This window comes from Culex pipiens, chromosome 3, assembly GCF_016801865.2.
Source record: "Culex pipiens pallens isolate TS chromosome 3, TS_CPP_V2, whole genome shotgun sequence".
NCBI lineage: Eukaryota > Metazoa > Arthropoda > Insecta > Diptera > Culicidae > Culex > Culex pipiens.
The window spans coordinates 3,628,206-3,651,333 of NC_068939.1; the positions used below are offsets into that span (position 1 = coordinate 3,628,206).

At 35.6% G+C, this 23,128-nt stretch overlaps 1 protein-coding gene across 4 annotated transcripts in view; it reads left to right on the plus strand.

Moving 5' to 3' along the window:
- Window positions 1-23,128, plus strand: part of LOC120417814 (putative mediator of RNA polymerase II transcription subunit 26) — a 210,080-nt gene that overhangs the window by 175,982 nt on the left and 10,970 nt on the right. For all 4 annotated transcript variants that reach the window (XM_039580017.2, XM_039580019.2, XM_039580018.2 and 1 more), the window contains one exon: window positions 10,531-10,658. In XM_039580017.2, the coding sequence (XP_039435951.1) occupies window positions 10,531-10,658 (128 nt within the window). The remainder of the gene's footprint in view (window positions 1-10,530; window positions 10,659-23,128) is intronic.

The window sequence follows — 23,128 nt, forward strand, 5'->3', positions numbered from 1 at the left end:
AGTCTGAGATTAAATGTAAATCTTTTTTAAGAAAAAAAATAACTTTTCAAGAAAAAAAAACTAAAAAACTGACTTGAACTTGGAGATCACCATTAAATTTTTAGTTTATTTTTTTTTTTCTTAAAAAAGAATTTATAATAAAAATACAAAAATATGTTTAACTGCAAAAATCGATTGAGCAGCGTTTACAATAAATTTTAATACTTATTTTCATAAAAACAAGAAATGCGAAAAAGCAGGTCCCTTATAATTTAAAAATCAGCTTTATTATATTAAACCGCCCTAGCCATTGTTGTACAATTCCCGTTAAAAACCCCGCGAAAAGCAGGAGGAGCTGGAATGGGATACGACCATTGTGAGGCGCGGTGCAGCGCCACCGAATGCGGCGGCGACCCGCATTCGACCCTACCGGCCCCGAGAATTATGGTGGTGGCCACATGCCACATTACGCTTCAAGTCCCTCGGATGCAATTTGTCGCGTTATTATTTATAGATGTGCACCACAATATACGACCGCTCCATAATCTTCCTGGACAAGATTTTTTTTGTTCGCCACGTGTGCACGTGTGTGCTGGTGTGTGTTTGCTAGTGCAAATTTTATGCTTCCTCCCTCGTGCAGTGTTCCCAGTTTTGGAGGGAAAAAGCCTTGCAGCCAGCGCAGCGCATTGCGGTGATAAATGGCCCAAAGGAAGTTTTTCATTTTACAGTCTGCTGAGTTTGTTATTGATGCCGATCGGAAAATGCAAAAGGTTTTCTGTTTTCCGCGGCGGGTGCACTTTTGTTTGCACGACGACGACGCACATTTTCAAAGGGGAAATGCTCGGAAATATTGCCGTTGACATTAGCTGAATTTCAGCGCCACCCACGTGGGAGGGGAAAAGTAGCACAATTCCAAACACGTAATGCACATCCAACGCGCGCGAACATAAACACCTGTAATCGGTTCACACACTCACACCCACTCGCTCACAAACACAGCTTTGTAAGACGAAATCGTTCACCCTTCGAAGCACATAAAAGTCGTCCCGCGAAGAATCAGTGGGAGTTTTCTCCCTTCAACACCACACGTTCGATCGATTTGACGTGAACTCATAAATTGCTAAAATAAATTCAATTTAATGATAGAAAGCTCGTTTCAACATATCAAATATTCATTCACCCATGAGTTGAGGTGGAAAGTGGGGAATCGCAGTGCCTGACGTCATGCTTTGAACCTTGAAGAAGAAGAAATAAAATTTTTTCTCAAAACGAAACGTGAATTTATTTCCAGACCGTAAAAAATGACATTTTCAAATTTAAATTCCATGAAATTCTCTAAAAATACAGCAAAGTCCCAGTCCCATTTCTGTCATGATTGGCCAAGCGATAACAGATTATGATAATGTTTTATTCGTCCTGATGGAACACCTTTTTTCCGCTCGAACAAGTCTTTTTCAACATTGTGTGTCCAAACGATGACGACGTCCGATGATCATGCTCTCTTCCGGGAAGTTGTCACGAACAGCAAGGCTAACATTCTGCAAACTTGCACCTTAAGCACACAGCATGCACAAAAGCAGCATCCTCGTATGTGCTCATTCGGTCGGAATGTGCTAATGCCAAGAAGCGCACACCCACGTCGCTCGTTGGGACTTCTTCGTACAAACTGGAATCATCTTCTAAGATGGCATATCAATATTATTATTTTTTTTTTAAATCAGACGCCAACACAAAAAAAAAATGTTTTTCACAAAAACTAAAAAAACCGCTCTTTTAAAACCCCACTCGAGCACTTTCTTCCAGTCCGATTCCTCATCTTACAAAGAAAGTGATTTCCATCCGTTCCTCCCCCACGTGGAAGATGAAAAGATCAGCAAAGTTGTATTCCACTCGCCTGGGGTGGTGGCAAGGCACAGAGTTTTGCATAAAATTCACGCGCGCGTTTGTGAACAATTTTGAATAGCAGGAGCGAAGAGGGGACATGAAATTGAAAATCATGTTTCTGATCGTTTTAACCAGAAAAACGACCGAGGCAACAAACTGCGTTGGTGGAATTTGGCCGACTTTATAAGAATAAAAAATAAAGATAGAAGCAACACGTTGCATAAATAATGAAGTGGTTTGTTTTAACCTTGAAAAAAAAAACATTAATTATGTTTTATTGCGTTTTATATATTTTTATCATTATTTAAATTCCATGATTTTTATATGTAAAAATTAGATGGTTTAATATTAACTTTTTTTTATGATGCAACATTACATCAATAAAAAAAATCAAATTATTCGCTCTACAGCATTGCCTTGGCGTTCTCGATTACGAGATTCCTACTCGAAACTAGGTGTTCGAAGGCTTGATTGTTGAGGCAATTGCAAACTTATTTTTATACCTTAGCTTCCATCCACCCCGGGATTCGAAGTGACGACCTTTGTATTGTTAGTCCAACTGCCTACCAGCGACTCCACCGAGACAGGACCCAGGGAGACGACTCCTACACCTGGACTGAGCTAACGACCTAACCTTGAGGTAAGTCCGGGCCAACATTTACTTCCCCATCCGACGGAAGGCGTGATCAGACAAATCTCGTCTCGAAATATGCCACCGGGACCGTCTGAGATCGAACCCAGGCCGACTGGGTGAGAGGCAATCACACTTACCCCTACACCACGGTCCCGGCATCAATCAATCAAGATGTAATTTTGGATGATTGAATATTACCTCAGTTATGACGTAATTTTACCTAAATCTAGACTTAAAAAAGTGACATTACACCAGAAAAGTGGTAAAATAAAACATTTTCAGAGGTAAAATTACTCATTTTTCTGACATAAAAGGTGTACTCCTTTCCAGAAGTAATATTACCGTGATTTTTTTTTCTGTGAATGAACTCTCATAAACAAATGTAAACATTGAGTGTATCCCTTTCACGCCTTATGTCAATGCTCATTGGAGTAAGTCTAGAACTAATGCCTACAAATAAATAAATTTTGGTTTTAAAGAAAAGGCTATAAGACTGTTGCAAATATCTTTTAAAGTTTATGTCCCTTAACTCTGACCAAAGTTGAGGGGGACAAAAACATTAAAAATATAAATATTTTAAATGCAAGCCATGGTTTCAACATTTCAATACAAAAAGTGTTATTAAAATGCAATTTACTCCAGTTCAGTTGTATTACAATCATTAGATTTCAGAATAATTAAGTAAAGACGATGATTTTTTTTTTCACGATAAAAAGAAATTAAATATTTGTTGACAAGCCAAAACATTATCAACGCAGAAAAATCTATTTAATATTGTTTTCAGTTGAATAGGCTTCTATTTTCTATGAAATTTTCAAGTCCTTTGAAAAAAATGCTTCCTGATTTTCGGGCTTACTGTGAAAGAAGGAAAATTACCTTTTTTGGAACGGCCTAAGAAAATTCCATTTCCCGTCCCAAAAAATAACATCCCTTTATCAAGGTTTGATTTGTGTCCGAACAATTTAGATTTTTTTTACAAAATTCCAATGAAATTCACAATTAAAAAAAAAAGTGTTTAGTTCCAATTTATAACCAGTAGATAAAATTAAAATGTTTCTTTGTTCAAAATTAGTGGTAAACACCGTTAAATTTTGTAAAGTTAAATATGTTATGTTTTCATATTGTCTGTTTTCTTTTTATTTTATTTTATTTTAACGTGTAATGTGGAATATGTAAAATTCCACAAATTTATTTTTTTTAGAAATAACCTGACACAAAGTCAATTATCCATGTTTTTTCCCTGTAGTAATTTTGTGAAAACGTTAAAACTTATTTTTAAAAACTTAATATGGAGATTAATTTTAGGTTTTTTTTTTGTAAATTGAATCTTCAATCTTATTTTAACCAGAAAACATGTATTATTTCTTGGCATGAACTATACCTAAAGATTTTTTTTTAATCAATGCCTCTGTGCTCTCTAGTACTAAGCTTGTTGGGATTCCTATCAATTTAACTACTAATTCTACTGTTGTTGTTAGAAAAATACAATCAAAAAGATTTTTGCGAAAAACACCAAATAAGCCGTTAGAGAGAAATATTAAATTATGTTTTGAATTTGAAATATTGTTTGAAATATTGTTGTGGGAAACTTATGAAGTGCGTTTACTTTTTTTTTAATACGAATTCATTAAAAAAAATTTGCATTTGCACAGCAGAATGCAATTGAATTACTTTGTTTAATCTCCAGACAATAATTACTCAGCATGGCAAAAAAATAAACAAAATAAGCGCAAAAAAATTAAATTTCATAACTGATTAAAAAAATATATATCGATAAACAAAATTTTAATCTTAGGTATTTATCAATCTGTTGTCCCAGATCAGGCAAAGTATCGATTAAAAATCTGGAAAAATCTGGCAGACGAAAATAAAACAATTCTGAATGGTGAAGGGAAGGGAGATATGAATTAATTCAAAAGTTTGTAGAACTCAGATGGTTTAACTGATTATTAAAAATGTTGAACTTACATCTTTTTTAACACATTCTATTTTTATTTGGTTTTCAATCAAAAACGTTCATTTTAATCAAAAATTTGTTTAAAATGGGTATGAAGTGAAAAATCTGGCAAAATCTGTCAATATTTGGCACAAGAAAGTGTGAATCTTTATTCTGGCTGACACTTGAAAAATCTGGCATTCCCAGATTAATCTGGCCCAGAATTCAAAATTTCTGAAAAGCATAAAAAACCCCTTTTTGAATAAACATTTAAATTCTAAATTGTTAAAAATCGATTGACTTTTGAAAATTTTGAACTTTTGAAAAAAAATCCATTATTAGACAGAAATATATATTACAAAAAAAATAGAAATATACAGCCATTCCACGTCAAACAGGAAGTCTCCAAATCAATAGTGCTCCGATTTGGCTCAAATTTGAAGTGGGGGTTCTTTGGCCAGAATAATTAGACCCGTATTTTTTGTTTGGCGATTAGGGTGGTCCTATCCGAAACAGGGTGGTCAAAAAAATTGCGTTTGCGTCGATTTTCGCAAAAACCACATTTTTCAAAAAATCATATCTCCGAAACGGCTGAACCAATTTTGGAGCACCACAATTCAAAAGAAAGGTTATTAGTTGGGCTTTTAAGGAAAAATATGTTGAAGTCCAAAAAATTTCATTTGCCGATTTCAAGGTCTCGGGACCAGAAAGCTCATGTCTGAAAATATTTTTCCCTGATTCCTTGTAATATTTTACATAACATTAAAAAAATGCGAATATCTATTAACACGTTTCGGAGATATGATTTTTTTTAACATAAAAACTGGGTTTTTCGACGCGCCGCGCGCCATAACGGTAAAATGACGAAAACGGATAAAAATCAAGTTTTTTCACTAAAACTGTGATAACTTGAAAATTTCAGCGATGACCTATACATGTTTAGGTACCAAAAAATTTGTAATAGAAAGACGCAACTTTTGCATATACCATATTTTTGCTTGTATGCAACAGTGACGAACCGCCTTAATTCTCCATACAAACTTTGGAGAAAACCCATTCGGCCCTGTCAAAGTACACGTGTTTCTGGGGACCTGCGCAGAAATTTTGTTGGTTGGTATTATCCGGATTAGCCACTGTTTCCTGTACTATAGGGTGCCCAGAATATGGAGCTTTTTTTCAAAACCTCGCTCCACAAGCTGAATATTGTTCCTTGACCTATTTTAGGACTCTGGGCCAAATATGAGCAAAATCGGTCATCATTTACCCATTGATACTCGGAGGTGAAGTTTGTATGGCAAAAAACGAAAAAATGTATGGAAAACCCAAGATTCTTACGGTTTGGTCTGCACGGTGCGCTACTTCCATCCAAATATTCCCAAAAGTGAGATTCTTATTGAAAATGTAATGCTCTACAACTTTGTACAACACATCAAAGCTGTAAAACTCGATCCTGAAAAGTTATTAGCGATTTAAAAAAGTCTTTTTTGTATGAAAAACATTTTTTTCGCCAACTTTAGGCTCGGGTATCAATGGGTCAATCTCATCCAATTTCGCTCAAAATTTACACAGATGCTTAAAATAACCCAAAAACCGTTTTTCGCTTGTGGAGCAGGGGGTCATTTTTTTGGGCACCCTACTGTACTATTATTCCCAAAGTATTTTTTAATAATTATTAAATTGCAACACTGAGTTGACTATATTTTTCTATATTAGTTGATTGTAAACTCGACTTAAGCTTGCCATGCTGCACAAATTTAGATTGCGCAAAGGTTAAAGCCATTAACTATCCTAACAGCTCAATCTGCTAATTTCCTCGATAAGTTCAATAACAATCAACACACGCGAGGCACAATTCCATCCAACTCGGTGATCCGAGAAAATATCTGCTCCGCCCACGCCCTCCTCGCTCACTAGAGGCCTGTTATTTATTGAGCCGTTATTTATTTATTTTGAAAGTCGTAAACGAATTGAAACCCCGATTCGCCGGAATGCCACCAGCCAGCACCTTCCACCGTGCTTCCACCGTGGAGATTTATAATGATAAAAACTTTGAGCGCGCCATCTAACCTAACACCTCCAACCTCCTGCCCCCCCTTAAGTCGCAGGGGGTGGGGCACTGAGGATTTGAAGAGTTTAATGGTGTCGTCGCGTTTCAAAAATTTATGGCTCCATTTTTATATCACTTTCATTTCAATTTCGGCACATTAATCTTATATGCTCGTTTGGAGTTCGGGATCGTATCGAACGAGGCACTGCAAAATTACGTTTATTTATGATATTTTTTCAGATCGATTTGATTTAATCTTACCTCTCGAGGACAAACAGAGAAACGATAGATATTCATGGAGGGGTAGTGAAAATTGAACGATTGAGGGTAATCTATCTAATGCCGAAGTATCACGCGTCTCCACGAAATAACTTTAGATTCATACCATAGATACAAAGGAAGCGTAGCCAAATGCAACAATTTAACAATGAAGATTTTCCACATGAAAACACCCCCCAAAAATCCTTCGACCGTGAACCCAAGCAGAGCGGGGTTCGTCCAACTGCCACGTGCCACTGGCGCTCTGCATATGTGTGCATACAAAGTGACAAAGATTGTTGCTGCCTCCCCCCCACCAAGATAACAGCAATCACTGTCACATTCAACTCGCTGAATTCACCTTCCAAGCGATTGATTTGTGAAATTTCCCGAGAAACTGCACTTTACGAACTGATTCTGCTGCAGCCTCTCATGCAAGCATGCTGGAGCTCGCGTAATGTCGGAAAAGCTGAAAAGCTTGTATTTAAATTTGGTCCTATTCAATATGCATTGCACCGTGTGCACCATGCAGCAGCAGCATCACTTCACTCTAGGGTTTGCGCTGCTGGTTGGTGAACGGGAACGGAACGGAACGGAACGGAACCTACAAACGGCTGCATTTTATGGGCCAAAGTGCATCCACCGGAGCGTGCAGGAGAGCGCAATGAATGGCGAATATGTGCGAGCAAGTTGTACTTCAATTCACAGATAACATCAGTATATGTTTGCCAACGGAGATGATGATGATGCTCCGAGAGCGGTGGTTTTCATGGAAATTTCTTGAAAAAAAATAATAAAATTTACAATTCTAAGTGGCTTTTAAAAGATGTTTGAATACCTGCAACCAACTTCCGGTTACAAGTTTTTTTTTTTATTAAATTCCACTGAATAGTGATAAACAGAGCTGCCAGGTTTTGAATCTGCAGGTCTCACTCGGTAGGTATTTTAAATCGCACGATATTGTCCGAAAGAAAAAGTTCACCAATATTCAAATTATGCAAACTCAGTGAAATTTAATACAAATTCTCAAGTTCACTATTTTGAGCCATTAAAAGATATATAAATCAAATTAAAATTAAATCCATTAATCCATTAAAATTATAATTTCATGAAAATTTTCACAAAAATACGTATTTTTCCTGTATTTTGAAAATGCTTTTTTTTCTGTAAAGAAACCAAACATATATTGTTTTTGCAATATGGGTATTAAATGGTCAGTTTTTTTCATACACTTCGTATGTTAAATCATTTTTTTAAACACTCAAAATTTTCACAAAAGTGCAGTTTTTACAATATGGGTATCAAACGATCGGGATTTTTTCATACATTTCACATTGTTAAAACGGAAATTTTGAGTATTTTATCGAAAATACGTAGTTTTGTGAAAATTTTGAGTATTTTTAAAAAGTGTTGTTATTACATTCGAAATGTATTAAAAAAACCCGATCGTGTGATACCCATATTGTAAAAACTGAAATTTGGAGTTTTTTTTTGAAAATACATAGTTTTGTGTAAATTTTGAGTATATTCAAAAAAATTGTAATTGCATTCGAAATGTATGAAAAAACCCCGATCGTTTGGTACCCACATTGTAAAAACGGAAATTTTGAGTATTTTTTTCAAAAATACGTAGTTTGATGAATATTTTGAGTATTTTCAAAAAATATTGTTATTACATTCGAAATGTATGCAAAAATCCTGATCGTTTGATACCCATACTGTAAAAATTTAAATTTTGAGTTTTTTTTTCGAAAATACGTAGTTTTGTGAAAATTTTGAGTGCTTTCAAAAAAATGATTTAACATTCGAAATGTATGAAAAAATTCCGATCATTTGATACTCGTATTGTAAAAACTGAAATTTTTAGTATTTTTTCGAAAATACGTAGTTTTGTGAAAATTTGAGTGCTTTCAAAAAAATGATTTAACATTCGAAATGTATGAAAAAATTCCAATCATTTGATACCCATATTGCAATAACAATAATTTTTAGTATTTTTTCGAGAAACATTGCATTGTCAAAATACAGGAAAAATACGTATTTTTGTGAACATTTTCATGAAATTATAATTTTAATGGATAGCTCACATCATCCCGATTCCAAAAACACTATGATTTTTTTATGTTTGCATGATTTTTCATACGATTAAAGCCAATGTCTCCCATATAGCCAAAATCCTATAAGCTCTGTGCTTCAGTTAAGCACTGGACCGGCAGCTGCACGAATCAAAACCGAGGCGTGCAAAACTGAGGCATGTCTGTATATGAAAATTCAAAAATCTGTATCTTTTGAAGGAATTTTTTGATCGATTTGGTGTCTTCGACAAAGTTGTAGGTATAGATAAGGACTACACTGAAAAAAATTATACACGGTTAAAAAAGTTGGTGTTAAATTTAAATTTTTGTCACTAAAACTTTTTTTTTGCAAAAAAGGATACTCTAATTTTTTTTATTTTCTAATATGTTTTAGGGGACATCAAATGCCAACTTTTCAGAAATTTCCAGATTGTGTAAAACATTTTTGACCGAGTTATGAATTTTCGAAACAATACTGATTTAAAAAAAATGGTCGTAACATTTTTTTAACTTTATTTTTCGATGTAAAATAATAATAAAGTACTGAAGTGCAATGTTGATAAATAGCACCATTTTCACGTTAAAGCCATTTTCAGTTTTTTTTTTTTTTGAAAATAGTCGCAGTTTTTCATTTTTTTTTATTTTGAAAAAAAAATATTTTTGAAAGGCTGAGTAAATTGTCTATTTTAAATTTTTTTGAACTTTGTTAATACGACCCTTAGTTGCTGAAATATTTCCGTGTAAAGGTTCAAAAACAGGAAAATTGATGTTTTCTAAGTCTCACCCAAACAACCCACCATTTTCTAACGTCGGTATCTCAGCAATCAAGACTAGCATTTCAAAAGGGCCAAACATTCAATATTATATTATTGATACTAAAATAAACAAAATAAATAAAATAAAAAAACTCAGGTTGAAAAACCACACAAGTTGAAAAAATCAACAAGAATAAAACTCACTTCAATAAGAAATGAGTAAGCACAACTGTTTTTAAAATTTCTCTGAAATCAGTTCAACTCAAGCACTCCGTCCCGCTGCAGTAGCAAGGATGCAAATGCACCACACGACAGCTTGAGGGGAACGCGAAAAAGAGGAGGATGCACTTTGCTCTCTCTCGCTCGCATGGGAATCCGCTGGAGATCATTAAAATTACAACAAGAACAGTAGAAAGCGATTGCCGCGTCACTGTTGATCGAGGTTGTTGCGCCAAAGGTTCTCGAGGGGTTGAGAAACAATGTTGATATCGAGATGAATGGGGCATTTGATTGGACGGAGAATGGGTTGGTGGAATCATTGTGAGATTCCTGCTTGTTATTTGTACAGATCTGTATAAAAAATATGTGCTCTTTCACCCAACAAAGTTTTACTTTTTGTCAACAAATTATACAAAAATCATTATAAAAACGATGCATCTCACTTGCGTTAACCACCTGAAAAAAGTATTTGCTTTCAAACATCAAACGACAGATGCAATGACAACTTCTGGCACAAAAAAAGTTAAAATAATGATGTCATCGGCCTAAAGTGTCTCGGCTCGAAAGGTATTGAAGCAAATATTTATCCCAGACTCGTTGAAGTCCACCATCATCAAAAGCAGAAATTAATCAACACCTCAGGGAAGAAGGTTCAAACACCGTTGTGACCATTAAAAAAACGTAAATCCTCAATCCTCTCATTATTTTTCACAACTTTATCTGCTTCCCACCTTTCATTCCAGGCGGTAGCAATATGCGCGGAGATCAGAAATGGCCACCGGCGGAAATCAAGAAGCAGAGTGAACTGGAGAACGAGGAACGCCGACGACTTGCCCAGGAGCCCGCGTTCCGCCCACGCAAAGTGCAGAAAGTGAGTACCAAACCCGGCCTGAACTGCAGTGATGCAACTGTCAATCAGTTCTGGCTGTATCGTGGTTGTGTAATAATTCGTCACTGTTGTACTGTTTTGTAACAGTGGAAATTTAATATTAATATTGATACTATAACATCCAAAAGAAGCCTGAAGGTGAATTTTTTTTTTACTGAACATAAAATAAAAATCAATGTAGCCAAAAAGAGAAAACTCTTCAGAAAATTATAAATTGTTGGCGAGCTTCCGTACAACAAAGAACCAGTCCGTTGGCGGCCGGAAAGCCCTCGTCAGCGGGCCCCCATAATTGAGGGGTTGAAACTCGATACCCGACAACCGCACTCGTAAACATAATTGTAATCCACACCGTTTTCAACGATACAAAAGGATTAATTAAACAAAAAGTAATTAAATTAAACTCTGATAAATACAATACACAAACCATCAAAAGTCAGTGTCAATTTCGATAATTCGCGCGTTGGCGCGCCACACACAGAAGCAGCGGCGGCATCCAATTTGTATGAGTTTCGACACCGTCACCAGTGCAAACCGCAACCCATTAAATGAAATTTTGTTACGTCCGTAACGGTCCAATTAGTAATTTATGAATTGGGCTGATTGCAATTCAATGTTGGTAATTATTTTTCTGACTCAACATTCGGAATTCGGTGGAAATTGGGAGCAAACCAAAACCCAAACTCAGCGAAACTAATTCATTACATAGATTACGAATTATGCAGAACTTCCGAATCATGTCAACAAAATTGGACCTGACTAAAGCTTCCAACTGTACGGATTTTTTCCTTACCGTACGGATTTTCGACCTTGTCTGCGGATTTTCAACAGGCCGGAATTGTTTTACGGAATTTTTCGCATACTACTGATTTGTACGGAATTTTAACAACTTTTTAAAAATTTCATTGCTTTTTTAATTGGCCCAAGGCTTTCTCTAATTAGATATTTTTATTTAACTGTCAGCTTGATTTTAAAGGGATAACTTGCATAATCGTCTGCCTGTGTGGATCAATCGGACCGCGCACTGGACTCACAATCCAGAGGTCGCCGGTTCGAATCCCGAGGCGGGCTCAAAAAAATTCTAAGTGTAAATATAGGTATTCGGTGCCCTCTCCCCGTGCCATACCTTCACACTTAGGAGCCCCGGGAGGCGGAGTCTTGTCGCAAACAGAACGATACACGCCTGTTGACGAAACCGCAAGGTTTAAGAGGGCCACATTGTAAGGTGTTACGTCGATTCCGTTTGCATAATTTTCCGGGTTTTCCTCAGTTCAAAATTGATTGTCAATGATAGTTCTTTTCAAATTCCTTACAAAACATATTTATTAAATAAAAGATCAAATTTTGGCTTGTGAAAACCTTGTGTTGTGCTTGTATTTATAGGACCTTTCCAATAAAAACTCTAGAAATGTTTTCGTGAAAACAATAACAACGATATTATTCGTAAAAGCAAAATTGACATTTCGTAAACTTTTAAACGTTTAACAAAAATGGGTAATTCTCCGCCAACTCACACAGCAGTAAGTAACGGAAAATGGGAGAATTTTTAAAACTTTTTTTTTTCGATGAAAAATACGTTTTTTCGGAATTCTGAGTACGCCATCAAATCGGGCGTCTAATTTTACATAAAAGTCCCTTTGACGCCAAATTTCTATCTCATCACCGTTTCAGGCTGCAAATGATTGAAAAACACCTCTTTTTTCGCATGTTCAATAATGGAAGGGGTCGTACCGCCCCTCCGTCACGAGATATCAAAAAACGGACCTCGGATTCGTGATCAGGGACAAAAGTTACCCCTTAGGACAAAGTTTCACGCAAATCGAAGAGGGGTCGGGGCCACGGCTACGTCACGACTGTCATCCACATATAAAGTGAGTGAAGTCAAAATCGAACCAAGATCGAACCAAGTTTTTGGCGCGTGGCTTTTGAAAATGTCGTATGCGCATCAAACATAAATAACCTCGTAAATAACAAAAATAAAAACTATTTCATCTTTTTTTTCTTTTTTATATTTAATCTCAGGGGAAAACTAGGGGAACAGAATTTAATTCCGTCAAGCACTTAATTTTGGCATATCAGCACTGTGGTGTTCAGTGACAGCTAGTTTAAACCTTTTTTGACTGAAATCTTGATCCTCGGGGACACTTGATCCCAAGCCTGTATCTCGTCAGCATGTGGGTAAAACAATTAGCTTTGTTCTAGAAAGTTGTGCGAAATTGACTAAAACTCATTGTAGAAAACAAATAAAAAAATTAAAAAATGTTTAGATAGAGTTACACACATTTTTCTAAAAAGTGATGCAAAAAACTTCCAAGAGATCTTTTTTCTTTGTTTTGATAAGTATAGAAAACACTCAAAAATTATTCAAAAAAATATTTTTTATACGTGAATTGTTTGATAAACTTATAAACTACGAAACCCTTACGCATTTGACGTTAAATTTATCGTCATACTATTTTTACAATCAATTGTTTAAAAAAGTGCGTTTAGGGAGACTTGATCCCTGCATTTTTACAGTCACTGGAATCAGCCTCAAGATTAAATATTTGTGCTGGGTTTTCGTACATAGTTTCCTTTAGTATAGTTGTACATAACTTACTGCGGTTTGAACCATTTGTCAAAAGTTTTGTAATCAAAAATTACCAGCTTTTGTAAACATGCTCAATTTTGGTCTAAAAAAGAAAAATTTAAGTTTTTAAATATTTTGCATGCTAAACTTGTTATATTTTGTACACAAACAAACAGGTTTTATGTGAAATTGCTGTTACTTATAGAAAATTAAAATTTTGGATGAATAAGAAACATTTTGTTGAGATTTCTTCAAAATGTTGAAAGGGGGATCAAATTACCCCCAACATTTTGGAAATGCCGGTTTAAAATATTTTTTTAAAACGCTTGGCATGATTCGAAGAGTTTATCTGATGAAATACCCTTATCAGCCAAACATAGTTGAATGTTTAAGCTTTCAATTCATCCACAAAGTGCATAGTTTTGTGAGAAATTGACAGAGTTATGTGCGATACAAAAAAAGGGGATCAAGTCTCCCCACTCTCCCCTATTCAATTCATTTTAAATCAACGGTCAGGAAGAATTAAACTAATTTAATTTTATTTCAAGGTAATTGAAGCTATTAAGATTTTTATTTAGCCGGGACCGTGGTGTAGGGGTAAGCGTGATTGCCTCTCACCCAGTCGGCCTGGGTTCGATCCCAGACGGTCCCGGTGGCATTTTTCGAGACGAGATTTGTCTGATCACGCCTTCCGTCGGACGGGAAGTAAATGTTGGCCCCGGACTAACCTAAAAAAGGTTAGGTCGTTAGCTCAGTCCAGGTGTAGGAGTCGTCTCCCTGAGTCCTGCCTCGGTGGAGTCGCTGGTAGGCAGTCGGACTAACAATCCAAAGGTCGTCAGTTCTAATCGCGGGGTGGATGGAAGCTTAGGTGTAAAAAGAGGTTTGCAATTGCCTCAACAATCAAGCCTTCGGATACCTAGTTTCGAGTAGGAATCTCGCAATCGAGAACGCCAAGGCAATGCTGTAGAGCGAATAATTTGATTTTTTTTTTAAGATTTTTATTTAAGTTTAGTGAGTTTGGTTTTATTGTATCGTCAAGTAGAACTTTGTTTTATTGATCTAATAAATGTTGAATGTGGAAAAATTTAGGTAATAAATCTCGCAAATATTTGCTAAAGATAAAAAAAAAACTGTAAAAAAAATAATTTGGGAACAAAATTTATGTATTTATTTCATACGACCTTTTCAAAAAAACCGCTAACAATATTGACAGCGCCTCTGGCGGGGACTTCAGAAAACTGCATGAGTGTCAAATCCCTGGTCGGGGCAACTTTTCCCGATTTCGTGTGAGTTGGTAGAGAATTACCCATTTTTAATTCCCAAATTCCAAACTTATCTAAATAATTCCTTGACAGTTTTTGTTATACCATGGTGTCATATCGGTAAAGTATACGGATTTTGGCTCAGCAAGAGTTGGTAGCCTTACTTTAAGTAAACGAAACACTTATCTAACGAATATGCACAGAGTTGCAGAATGCCTATAGTACGAGGGCAACAATTTTGTGTTATTGAATTTCCCCAATAAATAAGTTCTAGAATTAGGTTAAAAATTGCAAAATATCAATAAATTTGGGAAAATTGAAAAAAAAGTCTAAAATTTTTTGTTTTCTTCCGATTTGTAGTAACAAAACAAATGTTAGTTCAAAAGTGCTCTATTAGATTAAAATACAAAAAAAAACTTATAAAATGTATTTTAACTAGTTTACATTCAATTGTACAAGTTTTTCAATTTAATGAAAATTTCAATTTGAACAAGATTTTTTTTTGTTCTCCGATTTTATGAAGAATTTTTGAAGATTGGGGTCAAAAACTTGTACCGTAAACCGGGGTTAAATTGATATTTTCGCAAAATGAAGAATACAAGTAAAGTACGTACGGAATGGTATGGATAAATATGGCACTAGGTAGAGAAGTGATTAAAGTATCTCAAGAAGTGGTTTTCAACATACTTTGAAAAGTTTTAAATTTTAGTAAACTTTGATTTTGAAAACATTGAAAATAGGATTATTTTTATTAGGATAAGGAAGTGTCATGTTTATCTTTGTGAAAATTAGTTCGAGCTGGAAAACGGAAGACATCGGATTCTTTGGACAATTTTACACTAAGAACAGATAACTTAGTTTTGAGTGTTTAAGTGTTTTTTAAATCAAATTTAAAATAAATCTTCGGATTTATAGGCTTTTTCAGTGAAAAAAAACTTTTCATAATAAACTTCGAAAATATTTGATTTAATTATTCATTAAGTTATTAAAAGTGAATAAACTTATTGAACAATAATTTCATCGCAATATTATTTCAAAGTAACGCTACTAATGATCAATTTGAATGAATCATTTCCATTCTACATACTTTCAGGAAGAATTTAGTGAGAAATCCGGGTTCTTAAAATAACGATTTTACATAGATCTAGGGTTTTTTCTCTAAATTTATTATCCCTAAAAGAGCACTCAGCTAGCAAAATCTAAACGTAGAAATATGTACTCTCCCTGCAAAGGCTTATGAATTGATCTCAGTTGAAAGGTTCTCCAAATCTCTGAATTGCAAATGTAACATCCTGGAACAGAACTGCTAAATTCTTATAAAAAAACACAAATTGAAAATCTAAGCACTATTAAAAAAATCTTTTTTGTAAAAACGTTATTATGAGTTATTTGAGATTGGCAAACTGTCAAACACGAAAAAGTGCGAATTAGTTTACTTAAGGAAACTTAAATTTTCTTGTTTCTATTTCTTTAATCTGCTGTATCTCAAGGTCCAATCTTCAATGTTTCTTAGACAAATTCTATAAGATAATTTTCTGAACCCTTCGAAAAAAATATTTTCGAAATAAAACTTTAAGTGGCTTCATCTTGAAACGGCAAACTTTAGTATTTTTTTTGTTAAGTACGTTTCGATAGCCAATTTGATTTTTCAACACTGGAACGCCCAACGCATGTCCAACTTACACGGACGCCCAAGCCTCCCAAAAAAGGTGGAACGGTAACTTCAACTCGCTGGTTCTCGGGCATTACTCAACCAATCGGGACGATTCTTGTTTCTAGTGATTTGAAAGAATGTCTAGATGATCCTAAAATTTTGCAGAACTAGATTTGATCAAATCTGTATTTTCTGCGACCGAAAACATCGTTCCACCTCTTGGCAAATTTTTTTTACACGCAAAAAAAATTGGAGCGATATTTTTGATCGCAAAAATTACAGATTTGATCAAATTAAGTTCTGCAAAGTTCTGAAATCATCTAGATATCCTAACAAATTACTGGAAAGAAGAATCATCTCGATTGGTTGAGTTATGCCCGAGAACCATTGAGTTGAAGTTACCGTTCCAACTTTTTTGAAGCCTTGGGCGTTGGAATGTTATTTTAAAACTAAAAAAAAGTAAAATTGCCGTTTTTCCAAAACACGCTTTTAAAAAATATTATAACTTGATGGCAAAATTTTTGTCCGTAGATGCCTCAAAGGTTGCTGGTTTTTGTCCCTAAAAACATTTTTAAAAAAAAATTTTTTTACTAAAAACGGATGTCGTGGAATCGTTTTCTTTTTTTTTTTTTTGTTGAAAAAAACTAACTTACAAATCGGCCATTTTTTCGTGAAGACACCAAATAGATCCAAAAATTCCTGTAATATTAGTATTTTATTAGTTTTTTTCAGTTTTACATGGTTTAAAAAGAGGTTTATTTTGCAATATTTGGTATCTCTGGTCAACTCAAAAAATACAGTTTGAACTCAACTTTTAGACTCTGTCTACTTCGTCATAGTTTAGAGGCCACTGGCGACTCCGATACCTACTCCGGGTATCTTGCAGAGACCTATGAGATGACCAATATTATCAGAGGCAACTTTTTAGCTGATGAAAATTAAGGACAAATTTTTGCTCGTGATACTAGTATGCATTTTATCCGGATTTGATCAAATATGAATATTTGTAAGCCTCTCTCATTGAACGAATTTAATGGTTAAGCAAACGCAAAATGCGATTTCAGCATTCGCTAAATTGATTACGTTGAACGGATTATACAAAAGCATTTATTAGTCAATTGACAGAACCACTAGGTCGATTGAATGTTCGTTTGAATAATCTGTCATTAAACACAATTACAAGATTAATTTCGTATTTTATTCTCTCAAACAATCTATCCCATATTACATATTGACTTACGCAATTAACACCGGCCAAAATTAATTACGACCATCCCACGTGGAAATTGCAATCGGAAAGAGGTGGGCGCGCACCCCCATAAATCTGGTGACCGAGCTTTGTTTGGTCAACAAAACGCCCCGGTCAATCCTGGACATTCTCGAACGCTTTATCCGCCAGTCGTTTAATCTCAGCTCCAAAAAGCGCGACCAATTCAATTATGACGCACAAGCCGCTCGGATTGTAATTGGTCGACGAGGATCAGCGAAATTTCGGATGCTGCCATAGTGATTATGATGATTATTCGTCCCCCCGCCAGGGGTAATAATTACTAGCCGGCGGCGATGGCCATTCAAAATCAATTGAACCTCGAATGTGGGTGGATTGGCAATGCAAATACCGGCGTAAGCTCGGTAAATATCCGCTTTGATTGAGCTTTTTGTGCCGGTGCGGGATGGGGCAGCTTTTGTCAGTTAACGCGAATCGTTAATGGAGAAGCTGTACCAATCAGGCAGTTTCTTCTGAAGAGTTTCCATGGAGACGCATGAAATTTTCATCGTAAGTTCTTTTAATAAAAATTAAAAAAAGCTGTATTAAAAATCAACCAGAAAAGTTAACGAGGTTAAAACCATGTTCAGACATTCAAACATGGCAGCACAAAATATATCAGTAACGCAATTTTTTTCGTCCTGACAGTTCAGTTAGTTCTCGCGACACGTGTTCGCGGCACGTGCATTGTTTGATGATCCTATCTCCCGCGACCCTGGGCCCGGGTCTTGGCCGACGGCTGCGGGAGAAGTTCGTGGGTTCGTGGTTCCGCTTTCCAAGTGACCGGGAAATCCGCCGAGCGAGTGACCACGTCCTGGCTGGTTAATATTTTTTGTTCGGAATTGCCTTCACGCTGAAACTTTTAACCCGGCGCCGGAAACTTTTCCCCCCAAATGAAATTTGACCAGAACTGCACGGTTGATGAACGTACATTGCGTTTGTAGAGTGGGGGAAAAAATCCTCTGACTGGTGATCCCCCCGGAGATGGCTCTATTTTGACCTGTCCCAAAAAAAAGCCGATGGGCCATGAAATTTGAATAGTGCTCATTTGGTAAAATGGATCTCGAAATGTTTTTTTGTTGGTTTCAAATTAGATTCTAGAATAATCTTTAAAAAAATTCTTTTGCCTTAAAAAATGTACAACAGGATCACTTCACCCCACATTTCCCCACCACGTAGCTTAGAGCTGTAGTTTGCTTGTGGGCAAATAATACGGAAAAAAAAGTTCAACCCACGTGCAGTTGACGTTTTTTTCCGGGTTCATCGACGACGCGGGGGGGTCCAAAGTGCGCACGAACGAAGAGCGCTCGACAGGAATCGAAAGCTCTTTGGAGCTGATGGGGAATATTGAATTAAATAAAGCTGAGAACGTGACCGTTCGTGGTGTGCCAGGAGCGCTGACCAACGGAGATAGGCCGTTAGAGAGAGCGGGTTGACCCACGTAGGGCACGTTCCAAAATATGACTGTAGGAATTAGGGTTGAGGGAGGGAAATTTTCTGTATGGTTATTTTTTCTCTCGTGTTGTCAACCAACAAATTCACGAGTAAAAACATCTTTTTTAACTAAATGAGTCCACTAAATTTTCGCATTAGTTTTAGGGACCACCCTATCTTGAAATCGTCCAAAGCAGATTTGAACAAAAAAAATGGGAATGACATATCCGACAGACGAAAAAATCACCGTAAAGAACTTAATCCATTCGGCAGGTGAAAACTAGAGCGGAAGGGCAAAAAAGCTATTCATCATAAGTAGGGAAGAGTTGTCTACAGTGGGTCACTCTTGAATATTGCATTCTGTATTTTTTTATAAGGAACAAACCAATTTAAGGTTTGACTTCAGGTTGGAATGAAAACTGAGAGAAAAACAAATGTTGAAAGAAAACCATTTTAAAAGTTATTGAAAATCAGAAATATATCAAATACTGTTAATTTTCGTTTCTATAACATTCTCTGGCAACGGAATAAATTTGGTAAAGATTGATTGAGTTAAATCAAAGTTATATGTTTTCAAAAAGAACAATTATGTCACATTCATTTTTAAACAACTTTACTGATTATTTTTGATTTCTCGGAGCATATGATTTTGGACCAAACGGCATCAATGACTCAAAAATGATGAAAATGCATACGGGACGCTCATGCGAACAGGGGCCATTAGTATAATGTTGTTTACATGGAAACGCAAAATATGACCAGAATACGATATTTTGACTTTAATCAAATTCCTAGGGCAGCAGGCAATTCCAAGGGCAATTAGACATTTTCCTCAAGTCTAAAGAAAAATCCCCCGGGTTTTTTATCAGCGTTTGTAGTGCTCCCCTTTCAAATGCAAACTGGCGCAAAAAAATAGCTTGCGCTTTTTCGATCTATTTGAGTTTTAATGTTGCATATCTTCAACCTTAAGATGGCTGTAACTAAAACTAAAATGTTTGTTTTTTAAACCTGTGTGTTCAGTCCATTAATATTCTCTAAAATTTAACCCTAGATTCCCACTTTGAAAGAACTTATTTATGAAGGTCTGCTCTAATGCTCTTGATAAAATTAGTCGTAAAAGGCTTAGACTGCGAGATGAACTTTTGATATCATCAAAACATTGCTTGAATTAGCATGCCCAACAACAATCTAGAAGAAAAACAAATCAAAAACTACCTCAAAAAAGTTCCTGGAACCACCTTAATTTTCGACGAAGCCAAAAGTTGCCCGTTCCCCTTTACAATAACTTTTCTGAACGTTCCAAAATTCCACAATTTTTCAGAAAATCAATTTTCCACTTTAGTTTGCGATGCAGTTTCCCCAACTTTTGTTCGATTTCCGTGAAACTTTACTTTAAGGGGTAATTTTGGTCCTTGCTCACGAATTCGAGGACCATTTATTGATATCGTGCGACGGTGGGGCGATACGACCCCTTTCATATATTTTTTTTATTTTTACTATGACACGTTTATCAATGATGTGTAGCTTGAAACTGTCTTACCTAATACTAAATTAAAATATGACTTATCTGGGTTATTAAAAATTCGAAAAGAACATTTAAATACTTATAAAATATCACGTTTTTGATTTCTTGATTTTTTTGATAAAATATCATGTCTCTCAATTTTTAAAACATATTAAATGCACCTCAGATTGCTTGATTTTTTAATTTCCAAATAAGTCCATTGTTTAACATTTCAAAACGAATCATCAGCTTCCAAGATATCGCGAGAAGTAAATGTCGTTAGTTTGACATTTCCCCACCACGTAGCTTAGAGCTGTAGTTTGCTTGTGGGCAAATAATACGGAATAATACAAAAACTTCCTTGGTTGCTGTGCACCCTTAATCCTCTTATGCCCAATTTTTTCGATTTTTTATTTTTCCCGTGTTTAGGAGGTTATTTTGAGCAACTTTTGTTCTACGAAAAACATTACTTGTCTTACTTAGTGCCATTTTTATATTTTTTTACATTTGTCTTGCTTAGTTTATATTTCTGACTTTCCATTATTACCTTTAGACTATTTAATTTTTTCATGTATTTGTTGCAGAGGGTTAACAGAACTCATATTTTGCTTTTGCTCATATTTTTTTTCAATTGCAAAAAAACTGAACAATAATTGGTAAATTTTATGCCCAAGACTTGAAAAGTGCATCGTGCAAAAAATCAATGTAATTTTCGATTGCAAGTTATGTTATACATCTAAAAATTACTTTTGAATGGATAAAAAGTCAAATTTTTTTGTCGTGTTGCCATTTTATTTTGGAAGGGTCTTAACCACAACCTACAACTTTGTTGAAGACACCAAATCGCTCAGAAAATCAAGATACAAATTTTTACAAAAAAAAAATCTCAACAATTTGCGATTTTTTGAGAATTGCTCATAAAATAAATGTATCAAAAAGTTTTAGTAATTTACAATTTAAACAATGTAAATTTTAAGCAACTTTTTTTTGTTCTTTTTTTTTGGCGGCACAAATATTTTTCAGCGTTATATCAATAAATACTGCATAATTCTGTTGACTTAAAACGTCATTTTTCTTTTTTATACTTTAAAAAAAGTTAAATTTAAAAAATATCAAAATTTAGATATACAATTCGTCTTGATGCCCAGCAAAAGCTTCTCTCTCCTAAAACAAAGCCTCACGAGGATAGACAAAAGGAGAACGAGTGGAATTCAAAGAGATGAACGTGGATGGCCCCCTCCAGCCAGCTCCGCCTTGATGCACCGTCGTCGTCACCGAAATGCATTTTCAATGGAGTTCAATGTCTCTGGTGGCATCGTGCCCGTCCTTTGACGGAGCTGATCACGTGATAGAATGCACGCCGGAAACGAGTGAAGGAGGAATTTTTCGGTCTCTTTTTTTTGCTCTCAAGAGTAATTTGATATTTCTTCTGATGTTATGAGCAATTTTCATTACAAAAATTCTGATTTTCTTTTCAATCACTTTGTTGAAATTTGGTTAATTCCAGGTGGATTTTTTTCTACGTCAAAACCCCATCGCAATCTGTTCCGAGCTTAGAAGATATCCGGCGAAAATCCTGCCCGAGGACGGCGACATGTTGCCGAATCAGGTCGCTCTCTCAGCTCTGCATGATCCGTTGGAAGCGACCACGCGGGGGCTACAGCGTGTATGTCGACTATGGGATTAAATTCTTATCACTGGCCAACGTTTGTGCGTTCGTTTTTTGCCCGCTGATCATAACCGCCCACGTTGAACGAGACTAGATGAATAGTGTGTGTGTTTGCTTTTTTTTTTTGCTGACCAAGTTCAAACAAAAATTGGACTTTTTTGACGATTCGATCCCGGACTCAATACGCAGCTGGGTTGTAGCGAAAATTTGGTAGATTTTTTCGAGTCGATTTTGGACACGCAACACGAGCTGCATTCGAGTTTGCTAATAACTTATTGAAAGAGACCAGAAATGTGATTGGGATTTTTGGACTGAATAATCCTGGGACGGTATCTCGTCGGGCTAATGAAATTAGTGACACTATTGAAGCAAAAAATGTTTGCTTTGGGATTAGTTTGATGAGTTCATCCAATTTTGTTCTGTGTCAATGATTGTCCTCAAAAAATTGCGGATGGAAATGAACGCAAAATGGGTAATTCTCTACCAACTCACACGAAATCGGGAAAAGTTGCCCCGACCCCTCTTCGATTTGCGTGAAACTTTGTCCTAAGGGGTAACTTTTGTCCCTGATCACGAATCCGAGGTCCGTTTTTTGATATCTCGTGACGGAGGGGCGGTACGACCCCTTCCATTTTTGAACATGCGAAAAAAGAGGTGTTTTTCAATAATTTGCAGCCTGAAACGGTGATGAGATAGAAATTTGGTGTCAAAGGGACTTTTATGTAAAATTAGACGCCCGATTTGATGGCGTACTCAGAATTCCGAAAAAACGTATTTTTCATCGAAAAAAACACTAAAAAAGTTTTAAAAATTCTCCCATTTTCCGTTACTCGACTGTAAAATTTTTTGGAACATGTCATTTTATGGGAAATTTAATGTACTTTTCGAATCTACATTGACCCAGAAGGGTCATTTTTTTCATTTAGAACAAAAATTTTCATTTTAAAATTTCGTGTTTTTTCTAACTTTGCAGGGTTATTTTTTAGAGTGTAACAATGTTCTACAAAGTTGTAGAGCAGACAATTACAAAATTTTTGATATATAGACATAAGGGGTTTGCTTATAAACATCACGAGTTATTGCGATTTTACGAAAA